The sequence below is a fragment of the Cheilinus undulatus genome, linkage group 21, assembly GCF_018320785.1.
Source record: "Cheilinus undulatus linkage group 21, ASM1832078v1, whole genome shotgun sequence".
Taxonomy (NCBI): Eukaryota; Metazoa; Chordata; class Actinopteri; order Labriformes; family Labridae; genus Cheilinus; species Cheilinus undulatus.
In genome coordinates, this window is record NC_054885.1 from 22,792,296 (window position 1) to 22,808,096 (window position 15,801).

Sequence of the window (15,801 nt, forward strand, 5' to 3'; positions counted from 1 at the left end):
GTTGGCATATTTGTGGTCACATTTTGGTTAGAGGTGGAAATGTGGGTGTTCGTGATTCATATCCTACATATATCCTCTGATTCTTTATGCCTGTACATAAAATAAACCTAACATGAACAAATGCATTCACTCGTATATAATTTGGAAAAGTACGAGGCTCGAGAAAAGGATGGTAAAACTGGTGTGTTTTACGCACCGATAGACTCATCTGTTCAGCATGGACGCTATCTCACTGAATCCAAGTCATAGGCATAGTGTACAATAAGTGGCATAAAAAGGGTGTAACACTGAATTTTTTTTTATTTTTTAGTAGTCAGGGTTGAAGTTGTTGAAGAGATCTGAAGCAGTGGAAGTAAAAAAAAAAAAAGAAAGAAAAAATAGTATTTTTTTTTAAACACCTTTCTGCATGTCTGTTTTCTGGACAAACAAGGACAGATGGAGCTAAAATATGAAATTTGGCACAACAAAAAAACTTCAATGCATCAAAATCAATTTTACTACTAATCATTGGCATGGCCCAGACTATTTATTGAAAAAAATATATTTTTTTTTTCTAGATCATTTTATATGGGAATTACCAGTGACATGGTGTACAATAACTGGCATAAAAGGGTGTAACACTGAATTTCAAAAAAAATTGTAGTGGTCAGGGTTGAAGTTGTTAAAGAGATTTGAAGCAATGAAAGTAAAAAAAAAAAGTTGAAAAATGATTATTTTATTTACACCTTTCTGCATGTCTGTTTTCTGGACAAACAAGGACAAATGGAGCCAAAAATTACAAGGGACCAAGGGTTAAAATGTCAAATAGTGCTCTCTATAAACATTTTTTGAAGTTATCATGTCACCTAAGGTGGACTAAAAGTGCCATCATTTACAAAAATTGCTGTTAGTGACCCACTGAACCAGTAGTTGATATTTCATTAATGTCAGCAGCAGCAAACAGAGTGCATAAAGGTTTAGTGCCCAATGGCATTCTGGGAAAACTGCAGATTTGTCATAACTCAAATATTTCAGTGATAACAAAAATACTTACATTGTTTGAGTACTGTTTAAGTTCTTAAACTAAAATGACTTCTATCAGCTCATAAAAATAGAGTTGAAATAGTTGTGTTGGATTTTTAAGTAAACACAACTTAATTTTACCCCCTTTTTATTTGATTTGTTTAAACCAAATAAACAAAAGTAAATTGAGCCCTTTAGCTGTTATAGCTAAGAAGTACAAGTAACTTGTTTAAAATAAGTATTTAGAACAGGTTACAAAAAACTGAGTTAATTCAACTCAGTGTTTCTGAGTAAAATGCATGTTGCGTTTTACAGTGCAAGATGTTTAGAACCAAGTGAGGGAGAAACCGGTCTTCTTAGCTTCTGTCTTAGATGCTTGAACAAGGAAATTGTGCAATTTTGTTTCAAACAAGCCAAGACAAGTTTGAATTCAACCAGCTAGTCAGAATTCAACACCTTGACGCATTTAATACTATAAGTAAACCCAAAGTTTAAGTTAAAAAAATAGAAATTTTAAGTTTATTCAACTCAAAACAACAAGTACACTCTACAGTCACATTATAGGCTAATAGTAGAATACACCAAAATGACTTAAGTAATGGAAAAAAAAAAAACGCAGCATTTTTAAGTAATATTTACTAAAATTATTTGATCACAAACAACTTTCAGGTTAACAGTGTGTTTGAATGAAACACAACATTTTTGACAGGTTTCAACTGTAATCAGTGTAAAGGCATCAGAAAGTCAGGAGGTTGCTGAATTTGTGATCATTACTTCTTAAGTAGACATTGATTTACGGTATGTACCAGATAGGCAGCAATAAAGCAAAGGATTCTGAAACCATTCCATCCAAACCTACATATGTCAATCTTAAGGTGGTGCTGGAGGGATGTTGGGGAGAGGACAGCAAATTTTTAGACGATCCCTTCATTTTAATGGAAAGGTAAACCTTTAACTGGATGAAGAGGATAGTTATAAAGTCAGAGTGTCACGAAAGAAATTATACCCAATCCCCATGCAATACAGAATATGACTCAAATCTTATTGGATAGTTGATGGGATATCTCTTAAAAAAGAAACCTTATGGAAATATTTCAGCCTGGCTGGTTATTCAAATTTCTTATTTTGGTCCAACAAATGAGCTGCTAAACAGGCAAGTTGTGAAATGCTTTATTGTTCTAAATATTGTACTCCATGGATTTAATGTGAGATCTTGTTGGCTCTGCTTTTAGGAGCTGGTAAAATGCCTTTGAGGATGATGCCAGAGACACCAGTAGGACTCAGCTGCTTCTATCTGCCAACGTTGCTGGTCTTCCTACCTTTTAGGGCTGGGTATTGTCACTGATTTCCTGAATCGATTCGATTTCGATTCACAAGGTCCCGATTCGATTCGATTTCCAATTTGATTGGATTCAATTCAATATCAATTCATTGAGGGATATTCCAGCTACAATACCTGTTTTACTTGAATGTGCAAGGGGGTCTTAGAGAACTAATGGCAGAAATTATACTTTCAGTTGAATTATTAATAAGAAACCTTCTAACTAGGCCCAATATTTAAAATATTAAAGTTCACACTAAAAACTGACCCCAAACTTGTTTCCTGAAAATACTTTTTATTGACCAACACATCTGATCAATCAACATAATAAAGTGCAACATAGACTTAACAGTCAGTAATAAAAGATCAATCTTTGAAAAAAATGAATCGTTACCGAAAATTCAAATAAAAATCGATCTGAATTAGAAAATCAATTTTGTTTTAACCCAGCCCTACTACCTTTATTGACATGTCGTATCAGGTCAAGGAAATTTTAACGTAAGTTTTACTCACAGCGCTCACAGTGTATGTTTAAGCTTAGAAATGGGAAGTCCTCTGAAAAATATTCACAGAAAAGCATCCCAGCTTTTTTCCTGTACCTATCAGTGTACCTGTTGTTGTATGTGTCCATTAAAGTCTTCAAATCTTCTACTATTGCTAATGAAAATATCCCTCCAAAATCAGCAGTCGGCTGGACTTTATGAATGTCTTGACCTATGACTTCCACGGTCACTGGGAGCCAATTACCAGACACAACAGCCCACTGTACAGCAGCTCTTTTGACACTGGTGTTCACATCCATCACAACATTGTAAGACCATACACAAACATTACACCAATCTCAATGATGAAATCAAACAAATGTATTAAACTCTAAGATTAATATTTTTTGTTACTTAAAGAACTCCTCTATTTCACATTGTATTTCTCTGGGAGCACCTACTGAGAAGCTGCTACTGGGCTTCCCCACCTATTAGCACACCTACCACCTCACCAGCAGTTAAAATGGCCTGGAAGCACCAGCTGAAGGACCTGCAGATGCTGGACCCTACCTGGCCTATTATAAGGTAAATCACATTTATCAACACATGTTTGAGCTGTGTTTGCCATCTGTTTTCCTTTTATTTTTGGTAAAATCAGTGATGTTTTAATGACAATGCAAGATCCCACCTACCTCTGGTATAATTAACTCTGAATGGAAATTGTCAAAGATAATGAGAACTATTGGAGCACAAGATTTATGATAGCTTACCTACTATTATTTAAGAAAATACTGCTTTCAAAAGTCTTGCCCCCTTGTCCTTAACTGTTGTACCCCAGTGGTGTGCTGAGTCTGATCCTGTATGTCCTCCTCATCCATGACTGCCAAACTAGTATGCAGCCACTGCCATGAAAAAGTTTGTGGAAACACAGGTTTTGTGCCTACTCTCCATAAAGATGAGGGCCAGAAATTAACAGCTCAGTGATCTAAGATTCATAAACATAAGCAGACAAACGAGATGGTTATAGATTCCTGGTTGACTAAGAAAACTATTTACCAAGAAAACTTAAGGAGAGCCTGTCTGCTGCCAAACCTTGTGGTCACCTTCTACAGATCACAGCATAGTTTGCCAGATGCCCCAAGAAAGACTAGAAAACATTGTAGAGGAACATCAGATCAGCCCAGAACATCACTAGGACCCAACTTCTAGTAGTTGAGGACATCTACCTGGCCCGCTTAAAGCATAGCCTAAAACATCATCCATAACCCAGCCATCATGGCTACCACCTCTTTCAACTACCTCCCCCTAGCAGAAGCTAGAGGATAATACCTTGAAAATTTGCGTTTCCACTGAGGCAGTTGAACACATCAATGAGGCCCATCTTGTCCAATTAAACTTTGCAAAGACTTTCCATTACAAACCATGTGATATCAGATAGAACTCGTCTAAGATGGTCCATCCGAAGCTTTGTGTGATCTGGTCAAACCCAGGACTCTTGATCCTTCTTGATCTAGCTCATTTTTGTTGGTCCATCTAAGACTATTGTTGTTCAGTCTAAAATTGAAAAGACAAGCCATGTTATACCTGATCCAACTCAGTGAAGATGACTCGCTGCAATACCTTTATTGTCTCAAAAATAACGGTCCATTCCAAGTCTTGGGAGAGTCAACTCAGTAAAGATGTCTCATCTTGAGCTTTGTGTCGTCCAATCAAAATGATTCATCCTAAACCCTGAAATGACCAATCTTAAGCTCCTGAAAAACAGCCCCACACCATAATCCCCCTTTCACCAAACTTTATACTTGGCACAATGCAGTCAGACAAGTACCGTCTCCTGGCAACCGCCAAACCCAGACTCGTCCATCAGATTGCCAGATGGAGAAGGGCGATTTGTCACTTCAGAGAACATGTCTCCACTGCTCTAGAGGCCAATGGCAGCGTGCTTTACACCACTGCATCCGACGCTCTGCATTGCACTTGGTGATGTATGGCCTGGATGCAGCTGCTCAGCCATGGAAACCCATTCCATGAAGCTCTCTACACGCTGTTCTTGAGCTAATCTGAAGGCCACATGAAGTTTGGAGGTCTGTAGCGATTGACTCTGCAGAAAGTTGGCGACCTCTGCGCACTATGCACCTCAGCATCCACTGACCCCGCTCCGTCATTTTACATGGCCTACCACTTCGTGGCTGAGTTGCTGTCATTCCTAATCGCTTCCACTTTGTTATAATACCACTGACAGTTGACTGTGGAATATTTAGGAGCGAGGAAATTTCACCACTGGACTTGTTGCACAGGAGGCATGCTATCACTGAATTGGAATTCATAATTCTCTGAGCTCCTGAGAGCGACCCATTCTTTCACAAATGTTTGTAGAAACAGTCTGCATGCCTAGGTGCTTGATTTTATACACCTGTGGCCATGGAAGAGATTGGAACACCTGATTTCAATTATTTGGATGGGTGAGTGAATACTTTCGCAATATAGTGTACATTTCAGAGCTTTATCTTCTCTCACTTAAACTACATGTTCATCTTCAATCTCACTGTCTCTGACCGGTGTGAGTTATTATTCTAATGAAAAAAAAAAAAACAAAAACAGCAGCTGGTCATCCATTTAATAACTCACCCAATGTCACAGTTGAGGTTCATGAAGCACTTTCTCAAAGGTTAAAGAAAATGTCAAGAGTTGAATAATTTCATTTAACAAAAACAATACTGCTCATATGTTGGCGGTTGTTTGTGGACAACACTAACTTGCAGAAGCCATTTTCAGTGGGTTGCAGATGTGTGCCTGTAAAAAATGTGACAAAGACTATGACGTGCTTAATTTTGAAGGATATTTTTCTATCTCTTTGCTTCAATATCATACTTTTTTCATCCCAAATTCAGATTACCACATTTTTCATTAGAAACATTTAGCTGTGATTGGAAAATACCAATGCATTATTGTTTAAGAAGCATAAATCATTATCAGTCTTGGCAACATCACATCAGCGGCAGGTTTTTCCCAGTCCTCCCCTTTTCCCTATGAGCTGCCTTAGCAATAGATTAGAAAATCTTGCATTTGCTACTTAACAGCAAATCAGATACTATGTGCTATATATATCTATGTCTATTTAAGTTCTTTGTGCAAATGGTGAAATAATATCTTACTGATGCTTGTGTGGCTGGTCTGATTCTGAGGGATACCACGTGGACAAAGACTATTTAAAGGTATTCTGAAGACTTGAGGTGGAGTGATGTGGGGCTCTATATCATCACTGGTAGGATGCCTGTTGTATCATCAAAGGTTTTGGTTAAGGTTATGTATAAGCATTTAAGCTCATGTTCAAGCCTACATTTGTCTGCAGGCGGATTTCTCACCCTCACACTGCTAAGCAGGTCTCAGCCCACTCAACTGATTCACAAAAAACCTCCGCGTTCTTCTTCAGCACTCAACCCCCTCTCCTCTCCTCCTCTCCGCCTCCATCCGTGCCGCCGCGGAGCAGCTTTGACACATCTGCTCGGCTGGTTTCAGCACCTCGGACAGCGACCCCTCCGATAGGCTCAAACCTGTCGGCGGCCAATGGCGTTAGAGGCGCTGCTGCGACAGCGACGGCCAGCAGCAGCAGCATCCCGGCAGCAGCCAATGAGAAGGCGTCGTTTCTCCCCCACATCCAACCCGAATAACTGCAGATGCCCGCATCAAAGCAACGGGTCCTTCTCTCTCTCCTCCCTCTATCGTTGACAGGTTTGCATAGCTGAGGGTAAAACGCTGCTTTCCATTTTAGGAATCCACGGTGGCATTTTTTTTTTCTCCGCCTTTGTTTTGATTTTGTTTTCTTTAAGGGATACGTGCTAATGTGTTTGCATCTGAGGGAGGCTTCATAGCTTTGAGCGTCGCATTGGAAAGTCAACAAGCCTTGACTGTAGAGATTTTCGACTCTCAATGGAAGACATCTTCTCACTCGTTGCGAGCGAGGGAGTGAAGCCTATTTCGCATCTGCCTCGCATCTGTATCCGCATCCACGACCGAGGGACTTTTTAAAATGAAGATCTAAAGAATAACACAGCAGCCGCTTAAACCTGTGGGCCTTTAGCGCCAGGGACTATCCATTATCAGGGAAGGAGTCGTTTTAACGCCAGGACACCTCGTGTTGGCGGTGTGTTAACCGAACAGAAGGGCTGTAGGGTTTTTATCACATTTTGACCGCATTTGCCCAGCAGCAAGACGGGTCAAGGTGTGATTTATGGATTCCACAAGAAGAGCCGATTAATAGAAGGTAGGAAAACACACAGGACTGCTTTGCTGCATAATGCCACTAATGGAACCCAGAAACATATTACAGCCATAATACAGTAAAATTCCATGGCCTGTTTTATGCTTTCAACCCATCAATGTCGACAGAACCACACTGCACAGGTGTGAGAGCTCTTTTCTGCTTATGTGGGATGTTGCTAAAAATAGATGATGTAAACATTAAATGTAAAAGCAGTACATTCTTTATCATTTATAATTAACATTGAGCCCAGGTGTATCATGGGATGTTTCTGAAGCTGCCGTGTGTTGGAGGGGCTGTTTTTTCCAGGCTTCCATTTTGAAGCTAAGATGGATGCTTGCGCACATTTCTTTCCCGTGCTTCTGTGGCCTTATCTTGCTTCTTATATAATACTGATGAACAGCAGCAGCAGGCCCGTGTTACGCTGCCGTGACAGGCGATACATATGCTTTATGTAGCAACAATATGGCTTCGAAGACATTAAAGGAAGTAAAAACCAAGTGAAAATTAGTATCAGGTCAGCTTGGGCCCCCTCTACCAAATTTGTGCTATTTTGATTTGGCATAGAGCTTAACAGCAGACTCCTTAAGGTAACCAATACAGTTGGCTAGCTACATTTGTAACAGTGCCACTGTATTAGCAACGAACTAATATTATGTAGTTAAAGCTTAACCATATGGCCTGTAAGTCATGTTTGTTTCTGTTACCAAAAATGATGTGCTGGGCTACAATGTGCTATGTTCAGTTAGGCTACCATTTAATATTGTTCATATGTTTTGTAAGTGTTGCTACTTCCTATTCCCAACGACTAATATTAAAAAAGCTAAGTGTAAAAGGTTTAACTAATTTAATAGAAAACAAGACAAAAATATTTACTTGTTTTTTTCCTCTTGTTCCTCACAAAAACAAAAATTGGCTATAAAAGGTGAGACAATCCTTAAACTTGATGCTACCTGTTAGCCTTTTAGCTAACAACCACATCTTGGCTTCTTGAAAGTTCTCCAGAAGCTGATATTGGGGCCTTGAATGTCTTTTTCACCCAAGCAGACTTAGAAAAAAAAGAAGACACCAATGTTAAAGAAGTTAACGAATTAAAGTGCCCTACTTTGGTTCCACTACAAGGTGTGTCTTCCCCTCTGGCTTTATTTTTTATACTTCCACAGTCTCGACAAATGTGTCCTGCATACAACACAGTCTGATTTGCTAGATTTCACATGAGTTCTAGACAATCAACACTTAAGCCTGGGTGCCACCATAGACATGATATACATAGACACCTCATTGACTGGCTGGCTGTACGTTGACCGCCATTTTGTGAGAGGCAAGTTAGCTATGTAATGCAAATGCAAAATGCAATTGGTATCAGCCCTGAAAAAAACAATATCGATCAACCCCCATTGAGAATATCTAGGTTAGTAAAACTCATCCAATGCAAGTTAAGATATGCTTAGTGATTGGGTAGGCATAAATGCTAAGTTGATGGCTGACAAGGCCAGTAGACAATCATTTTATAGATTTTGGGGCGGCTAATCAGATTTCAGGCCCTGTTCCATTTGCTGCCATAATCCTTCAAGGCATTATACATTTATATATCTTTATTAATTTGGCTTCCAATATGTTGACCATTTACAGTTTTGTCTCAGTTTTGTCTAAACAAAAACATTAATTTTGTTGTCAAAATGTTTGTTTGCAGAAGTAACATCGTTGCTCTGCCTTTTGCTGAAACTAAGAAGTACAGTGCAGTCTGGTCTTGTGGGCCATTTTTCATCTACAGAATTTGCTGTGAGCCAGTCATATATGGACCTCGGGCTGCATTTGGCCCCAGGACCATAGTTTGGACACCCCTGATTTAGTGGAAACAGTGCTGGTTTCCATGTTGATTAGTTAATTTTGGTGGGGGTATTTTTTAAGAGCTTGAGAAACTAACTTCAGTACCTGTAACACCAGTCTGGTTATTTTGAGAATGACTGACATAGATAAGTCTTGAAAAAACTAACAAAAACATAAATGCATTTTGTTTAGGGCTTCCATGGAGCATATAAATGGTAGCTAAACCTGAAGAAAAATAAAACATTTACCATTTGTTTTAATACCTTTCCAGGACTTCTAACTATTTCTCTTTGATAAGTTTGTACAAGTTCCATGGAAAGAGCTATTTAGGCAGTGAAAACAAATTGAGAAACCTCCATCTGATTAAGACTATCAGATGCTACTGAAAGCTTTTGAATAGGCTGGCAAAACTTAAGTTAATCTCACCCAGGAAAATGAATAAGAAGTTACATCATATTATGTTACGTTACGTTACGTTACGTTTCATCATATATTTAACATTCTCCACAATATTAACAGAATTGAAATTCCATTGGAAAGAGTAGCTTTACAAAAATTTGATACAGTGGTTCTCAACTGATTTACCCACCACTACCTCTTTAATGACAAATTGCACCTCAAATTTCTTAAATTTTATTCGATAGAAACTTGTTTTTTAAAGAAAAATTGGGTTGTTTAGACTCTAAATGGAACAAAAGATAAAATGAAACAAAGAGGCTGAGACATTTCCTTCAAAATAAAAGCATATTAATGACTTTTTGCCAGATATTTCTTTCCAGAACTACATCCACAACTCACTTAAAATGGCTGTGTGACCCACTTTTGGGTGCCTACCCACCACTAGATCACCAATTTTGTTGACAAGAAATCTGGAGGTCTCAATAATATTTTAGTGTCCTCTTGAGTGTACAGAGGATTTTTTGGATGTCTTGGTAGCTAAGATGACTGTAAGGGCATTTTTGCAGTAGATAAACAGGCACCTATCCCCAGTCTTCATAGATGCTGTTTGCTGACTATTCAACCCTCTTATGATGACATTAAGGGGATAGCTACAAATAATAATTTGGCATTCTGTTATGAAGTGTTTGATGTAAATAGTGTATTGTTGCATTGTATCCACTTATTCTTCTTTGTTTTGCCCACAGGTTTAACTTTTGAAAAGAGTGAGGCACTCTCAGCCAATCAAAGAGCTCTCCACCACCTCCACGCTTCCTCTGTCCCATCACTAACTCTTTAACAGGCATCATGGGTACGGTGCTGTCACTGTCTCCCAGCTACCGCAAGGCGGTCCTGTTTGAGGATGGCCCGGCCACTGTGGGCCACTACACGGCGGTACAGAACAGCAAGAATGCTAAAGATGCTGCCACAGCAGCTGCTAAGTCCCTCAAGCGCCCATCTATCATTAATGTGTTACCATGGAAACGCATTGTGGCTGTATCGGCGAAGAGAAAGGGCTCTAAGAAGCTGCAGTCAGAAGGTGGAGATGGTGGGAAAGGGACTTCCCCAGATGGCCATGCCACTGCTACAGCTAATTCCACCTCCAATAGTGTGAAGCTGAAGAAGTCTCAATCCTGTGCTAACCTTTCTTCTTACTCATCGAGCCAGGATCCCTCAGCCACCACCACCACTACCTCCTCCCACCTGCCCACCTCCAAGACCCTGGCCAATGTAGTTACTGTTACTGCCAAAAAGAATTCCCTCACAGGCTCTGGGATTCAGCCGTCAACTGCAGCTGGCACCCCAAAACGTGTAATCGTCCAGGTAATCAAAAGTCTTAGCTCCCTAGTCAAAGATCCTTCCTTATTTACATTCAGTCACATTCTAAAATCTTCCCTCTTCTTTTCCAACCAAGGCCTCTACCAGTGAACTGATGCGCAGCCTTGGCGAGTTCCTTTGCCGTCGGTGTTACCGCCTGAAGCGTCTCTCCCCGACAGATCCAGTGCTGTGGCTGCGCAGCGTGGACCGCTCCCTCCTCCTTCAGGGCTGGCAGGATCAGGGCTTCATCACTCCGGCCAATGTGGTCTTCCTCTACATGCTGTGCCGTGACGTCGTATCATCTGAGGTGGCCTCAGAGCGCGAGCTGCAAGCTTCGCTGCTCACCTGCCTCTACCTGTCCTACTCCTACATGGGCAACGAGATCTCCTACCCACTGAAGCCCTTCCTGGTGGAGGCAGAGAAGGAGGCCTTCTGGGACCGCTGCCTGGAGATCATCAACCGCATGAGCGGCAAAATGCTGCAGATCAACACCGACCCTCACTTCTTTACCCAGGTGTTTGCTGATCTGAAGAACGAGAGCAAGAAAGAGGAGGAGAAAACCAAACTCCTCATAGGCCTTGACCGATAAGAGGGAGCTGGGAGGGGGGAAAGAAGAAGGGATGGATAGAAAACTGTTGAAGTGAAGGTTGAGAATGGGTGGATCAATGTAATGCTGTGTAGCGATATGTTGGAGCGCTAAAGTTGTCTGGCATCTCTGCTGGTTTATCATGTACTAAATTTTCAGTTTGATCCAGAACAAAGAGCTTCTTGCATTAAATTTAGCTATTAAACCATTATGTTGAAGCAATGGGCCACAACAACACTAACAGGCTTTTAGCTGATGGTAATGTGTCACCTGAAGGCGGCAATTAGCCAACAAGTCACTTTAACAGCAAGAAAGCCGTAGCATTAGTGGACATTATTGGATGTGATTAGATTTCCAAGACTTTCAGGCCACTTGTTGATATCCAACACCTGGGTCGCTTGACTCAGGCTGTCACCATAATAAGCTTTAAGGCAGAGAAATGATCATTTGTTTTTCATAACACAGAAAAGGGAAGCCATGTTATATCAGTTGCTTTGCTTGCAGGGTTGGAGATGTGACAGCATAAGGTTGTGTGGTAACAATAGTTATCTTTTTTTTCTTCTTCTTCTTAAGATTCAGGGCACGCTTTAGTCTGACATTTACCTTCCAGTGAGATAAGAAGTGATTTTTCTGTCTTTTGGTAGAAATGATGGATTAAGAAATGCCAGACAACACAGATTTACAAATAGATAGTGAATCTTATAATTGTGATACAAGTAAATGATTTGACAATACTGTGTGCCCATATGGTTCTACTTCTAAGCAATGATGGGGTAGAGAAAAACACGAAGCACCTTGCATGAGTTCACTTCATATGTCCTTGCACATGGCCATCTGCTTATTGCCAACTCCACTTTCCCTTATTCCTATTGTCCTGCCCAAGATCATTGCACTTAGCAAGTCTGGCTGCCAGGCCCACTGTTGAAACATGAAATAATTCCACAGTATAGATGAGCCAGAACTAACCACAAAACATCTATTTTCAACTTGTTTAACTGTGAATTTTAGTCTGTATTTGGGGAATTAGATCTGTAGAATGATTCACTCACATATTTAAGTACTGTAGGAACCACTGGTGTTTTTTCCATGTAAATCTGCTACAGATTTGGAGATCAATTATTTCAGTATGAAATGCTAATGTCTGGGTACGGAGAAATAATCATTTTAAAGGCCCTTCTGTAAGTTGTGTTTACAAAAACATGGGAAAATGCAATACTTACTCTACATATTTATCATGGGGAATAATTTCTTTCCTGTTTCCCTTGCACTTTCTCATGCAGTCCATATTGGTGCTTTCCTGCACAATCAGAAGATAATATTTTATATCTGAACAAAGAAAAAAAGAAAGAAATGAAAGAAAGAGAAAATGGTTTCCAGTTTGGTCATTGCATTCACGTTGAATGATTGGTGGCGCTGATAAGAAAGAGTTGTGTAAAAGTTGTGACTTTTTTCCAGAAACGAAGTGTTGATGATGCCGTCACTGCTCATATCGAGGGACTTCTTCTGCTCTTTCAAGTGTTGACCCCCCCTCCTCTTTCATCTTTCTTTTCTCACACTCTTCGCAGATACTGCTACAAACTAAAACTACACACATTCTCTCTCTGTCCATCCACTCTTCTGAACTGGCCTGACCTCTCTGGTGCAGTCTAGTCCAATCCAGTTGTCGCATACTTAAAGACTCTTTGGTCCGCTGACCTGATGGCTTACTTATTCACTGAGTTGTTTGACATGCATGTGTGCTTCTATAGGTTTCCTAGCATGCTGCTTTGTTTTGGGCACACCGCAAAATGTGTAACAGAAGAAACTGAGCGGTCGCCACGTTGAACTGCTGAGGGCTAGATTCAGTGATGTGACATCTAGGCAGCTCGCCTCAAGGACTCCCTAATGTGGAAAGTGTGTGAGAGGCTTTGCAGTTCATACATTGGTAACGACAAGCCAAAGCTTCAGGATTTCCACTATTCTCGGATACATGGTGCTCATGGGCCTTAAAGACCCCTTCAAAACTGAGTCCTCATTTGGAAAACCCTCCATAGCCTTGGCGGATGTAAAATTGTGCAACATCTAAAACATTTTCAGTCAGTGTTGAAGAGGAAGATTCAGTACCCACTCCAATAAAGTTGTCTTCACAAAGAGGATCAGTATGGGTCCGCCTTTAAATACACTGGATCTCACATTTCCCATATTTAATCTGGACATCCTCAACATGCCCCATTCTTCCAAACTTATTTTCTTCTTTAGTCTGTAGCAGAGACCTTCATTTTAAGTCTCAGGCTCAAAAGAGATTGCTCTGGAACTTCAGCAAGCTCCCCCCAGAGTTGAACTGCACATCTAAAATCGATGGAGAGCCTCAATAGCCTTGACGATGTCACATCACTAAGTCTAACTGTAGCCAATAAACTGCAATTTAAGTAAAGCTCTGCTTCTTCAACCAAGCAGAGATTTTGTGCCATATCGTTCGAAAGACTCATTATTTCATACAAAAAACACAAAGAGAAACATGAGCCAACTCAAAGTCTCTGACTGATGAACAAGAAAGACTATAAAAACATCCGGACTACTTTTTTCTCATTGTATCTGCATCATGTATCAGACAAGAAAAGAGGGACTATGTTTGGGCTGCAAGGACGTGGAGTGAAAATGGAAAGCTGGTGATTTCAGTACACGGTGAAGTTTATATGTAACTTTGCAAAATACGCAGAGATTGAAGTCATCCAAAGCTGGAGCACTCAGCATTCTGTTCTAAATTCTAAATTATTGCATTCGGCCTCTTGTGTAAAATGATTAATCAACAAAACAAGCTTAGACTTTAAATATTTGTCAAGAAAAACAGAATGCCATACATGTTTCCAGACTGGGTGTCTCCATGATGCAAGTGGTTGTGTTGTGTGTTCAGATGTGAACTGATTGGGCTGCAGTAGGTACCATGCTGTAAAAATAATGTAGCCTTGATACAGAGTCAAACCTCACGACACAAATATGCACATGAAGACTGAATCCATGTTAAACAAGCCTGTTTACACGACCTTCTTCCTAGCTGTTTCTGATGGGTTGAACAGTTCACAAGTAGCATTTCTGAATGGCATTCCCCTAAAGAAGTGTTGAGTTTTAGCTTTTTATAAATTTGTTTCATTTTAAGATCCTAACTTTGAGAAAAAGGTTTGGTGGGAGTATTACGATGGCAAGTTAGCTGATAAAAGAAAAACGCAGAGTACTGATTTAAAGGAACTAATAAGATGTTTATGCGCATTGCTTTGATTTAACTCTTACCAATATTCAGTGGAGGAATAAAATTTTTAACCATCTTAGCAAGAACTGTTATCTGTAGAAGGTTAAATCTAAAGAATTCACTGACCATTTGCTAAGTACAGAAGCCCAAAGTTGGCCTACATCAATGTCAATTATATTTTGTTAAGCTTTCCATAATAATGAGAAATTGTCATGGATAACCAGTATTGTTATCCTGAGTATACGGGATGTATAAACTGAAATCTCAAAAAAAAGCTCTCAAGAAAACAGAAAGAAATAGGATGTGTGGATCCATGTCCAATTCGGTCTTCAATAGTTAAGACCTGCTATTTTTGTGATTACTTAAAGCCTCCAGTTTCTGCACAGCACATAAGCACTAAACAAAGAAGACCTTATCAGGCTGTAATGACTCAAAAGGCATGTTAAATCACATGTAAGAAGCCAAAATGTCAGCATTTAATTTCTAGCTATGGATGTTTGATTTTGCAGTAAAGTGGAAACAGACTTGGTGGGGGTTTATCCTACTTAGCAAGCTAAAGTTAGCTAAAAGTGGCCTGGTTAGAAATACAATCTGATGAGATAAAAAATCAATATGATGAAAAATGTGATCAGAAGATTGAAATTTAAGCTGGCAAGTATGCCCTCCATTAGCATACTGCTACAGTAGTTAGCAGCATTTACACTGCAACAATGTAGCGAACAAAAGTTAGCTGCTTAGCCATTTAAAAATGCTACTACCAACTTTTTAGTTTTATTCAGATTTTCCTTTTTCTTTTTGAAAATTATTTCACAGAGATAAACAAAAGTATGGTGTTTGTAGGTTCAAGGTGTTTATTTGCAATCTAAAATGTCTCGTGTCTAGCTAGCTTTTTAAGCCAATTTACACTAAATGGGACTAGGCAAAAAATGTACTTTCTTTTTTACTTTCATTGTCATCGTTGTTCCATCTTTTTTATTATTATTATTATATAACAGGACTCTTAAATATGACAAAAGATACACTGGTGGATTTGTATTAGCTGCTAACTTGAGTTAGCAAGTGTATCAACACAGCCCTGAGGGTAGTGTAATCAAGCTAACATAAGTTACCGTTAAGCCTTTACTTCTTCTAATTTTCTTATGTTCCTACATTATTCTGACTACATTTTTTTAAATGTAGGGCCTCTAATTCCCTGTAGTGAAAGGCAAAAGAATAGTGAGTTCCTTACATTTGGCGGCAACTGTTGGTTTGCTGTCAGAATTGAGAAATGTCTGGATTTAATCAGTTTGAGCAAAGCTAACTGAGCTACTGTAAGCTAGTAGTGACTCTAAGATTCTG

General features: G+C 39.6%; 1 protein-coding gene across 1 annotated transcript; it reads left to right on the forward strand.

Annotated features, from left to right (window-relative positions):
- Positions 1 to 6,600: 6,600 nt before the first annotated feature.
- LOC121503727 (cyclin-dependent kinase 5 activator 1-like) lies at positions 6,601 to 11,240 on the forward strand. The gene is made up of 3 exons (XM_041778267.1): positions 6,601 to 7,069; positions 10,042 to 10,657; positions 10,749 to 11,240. Exons 2-3 carry the CDS (start codon positions 10,142 to 10,144, stop codon positions 11,238 to 11,240), a joined length of 1,008 nt encoding a protein of 335 aa, XP_041634201.1. The 5' UTR covers positions 6,601 to 7,069; positions 10,042 to 10,141.
- Positions 11,241 to 15,801: the final 4,561 nt, after the last annotated feature.

Bases quoted from the DNA above. Each gene is read 5' to 3' on its own strand.
- LOC121503727 (XM_041778267.1), top strand. From the start codon at position 10,142: ATGGGTACGGTGCTGTCACTGTCTCCCAGCTACCGCAAGGCGGTCCTG. The intron at 10,658-10,748 runs GTAATCAAAAGT...TTTCCAACCAAG, and splicing joins CAAAACGTGTAATCGTCCAG to GCCTCTACCAGTGAACTGAT.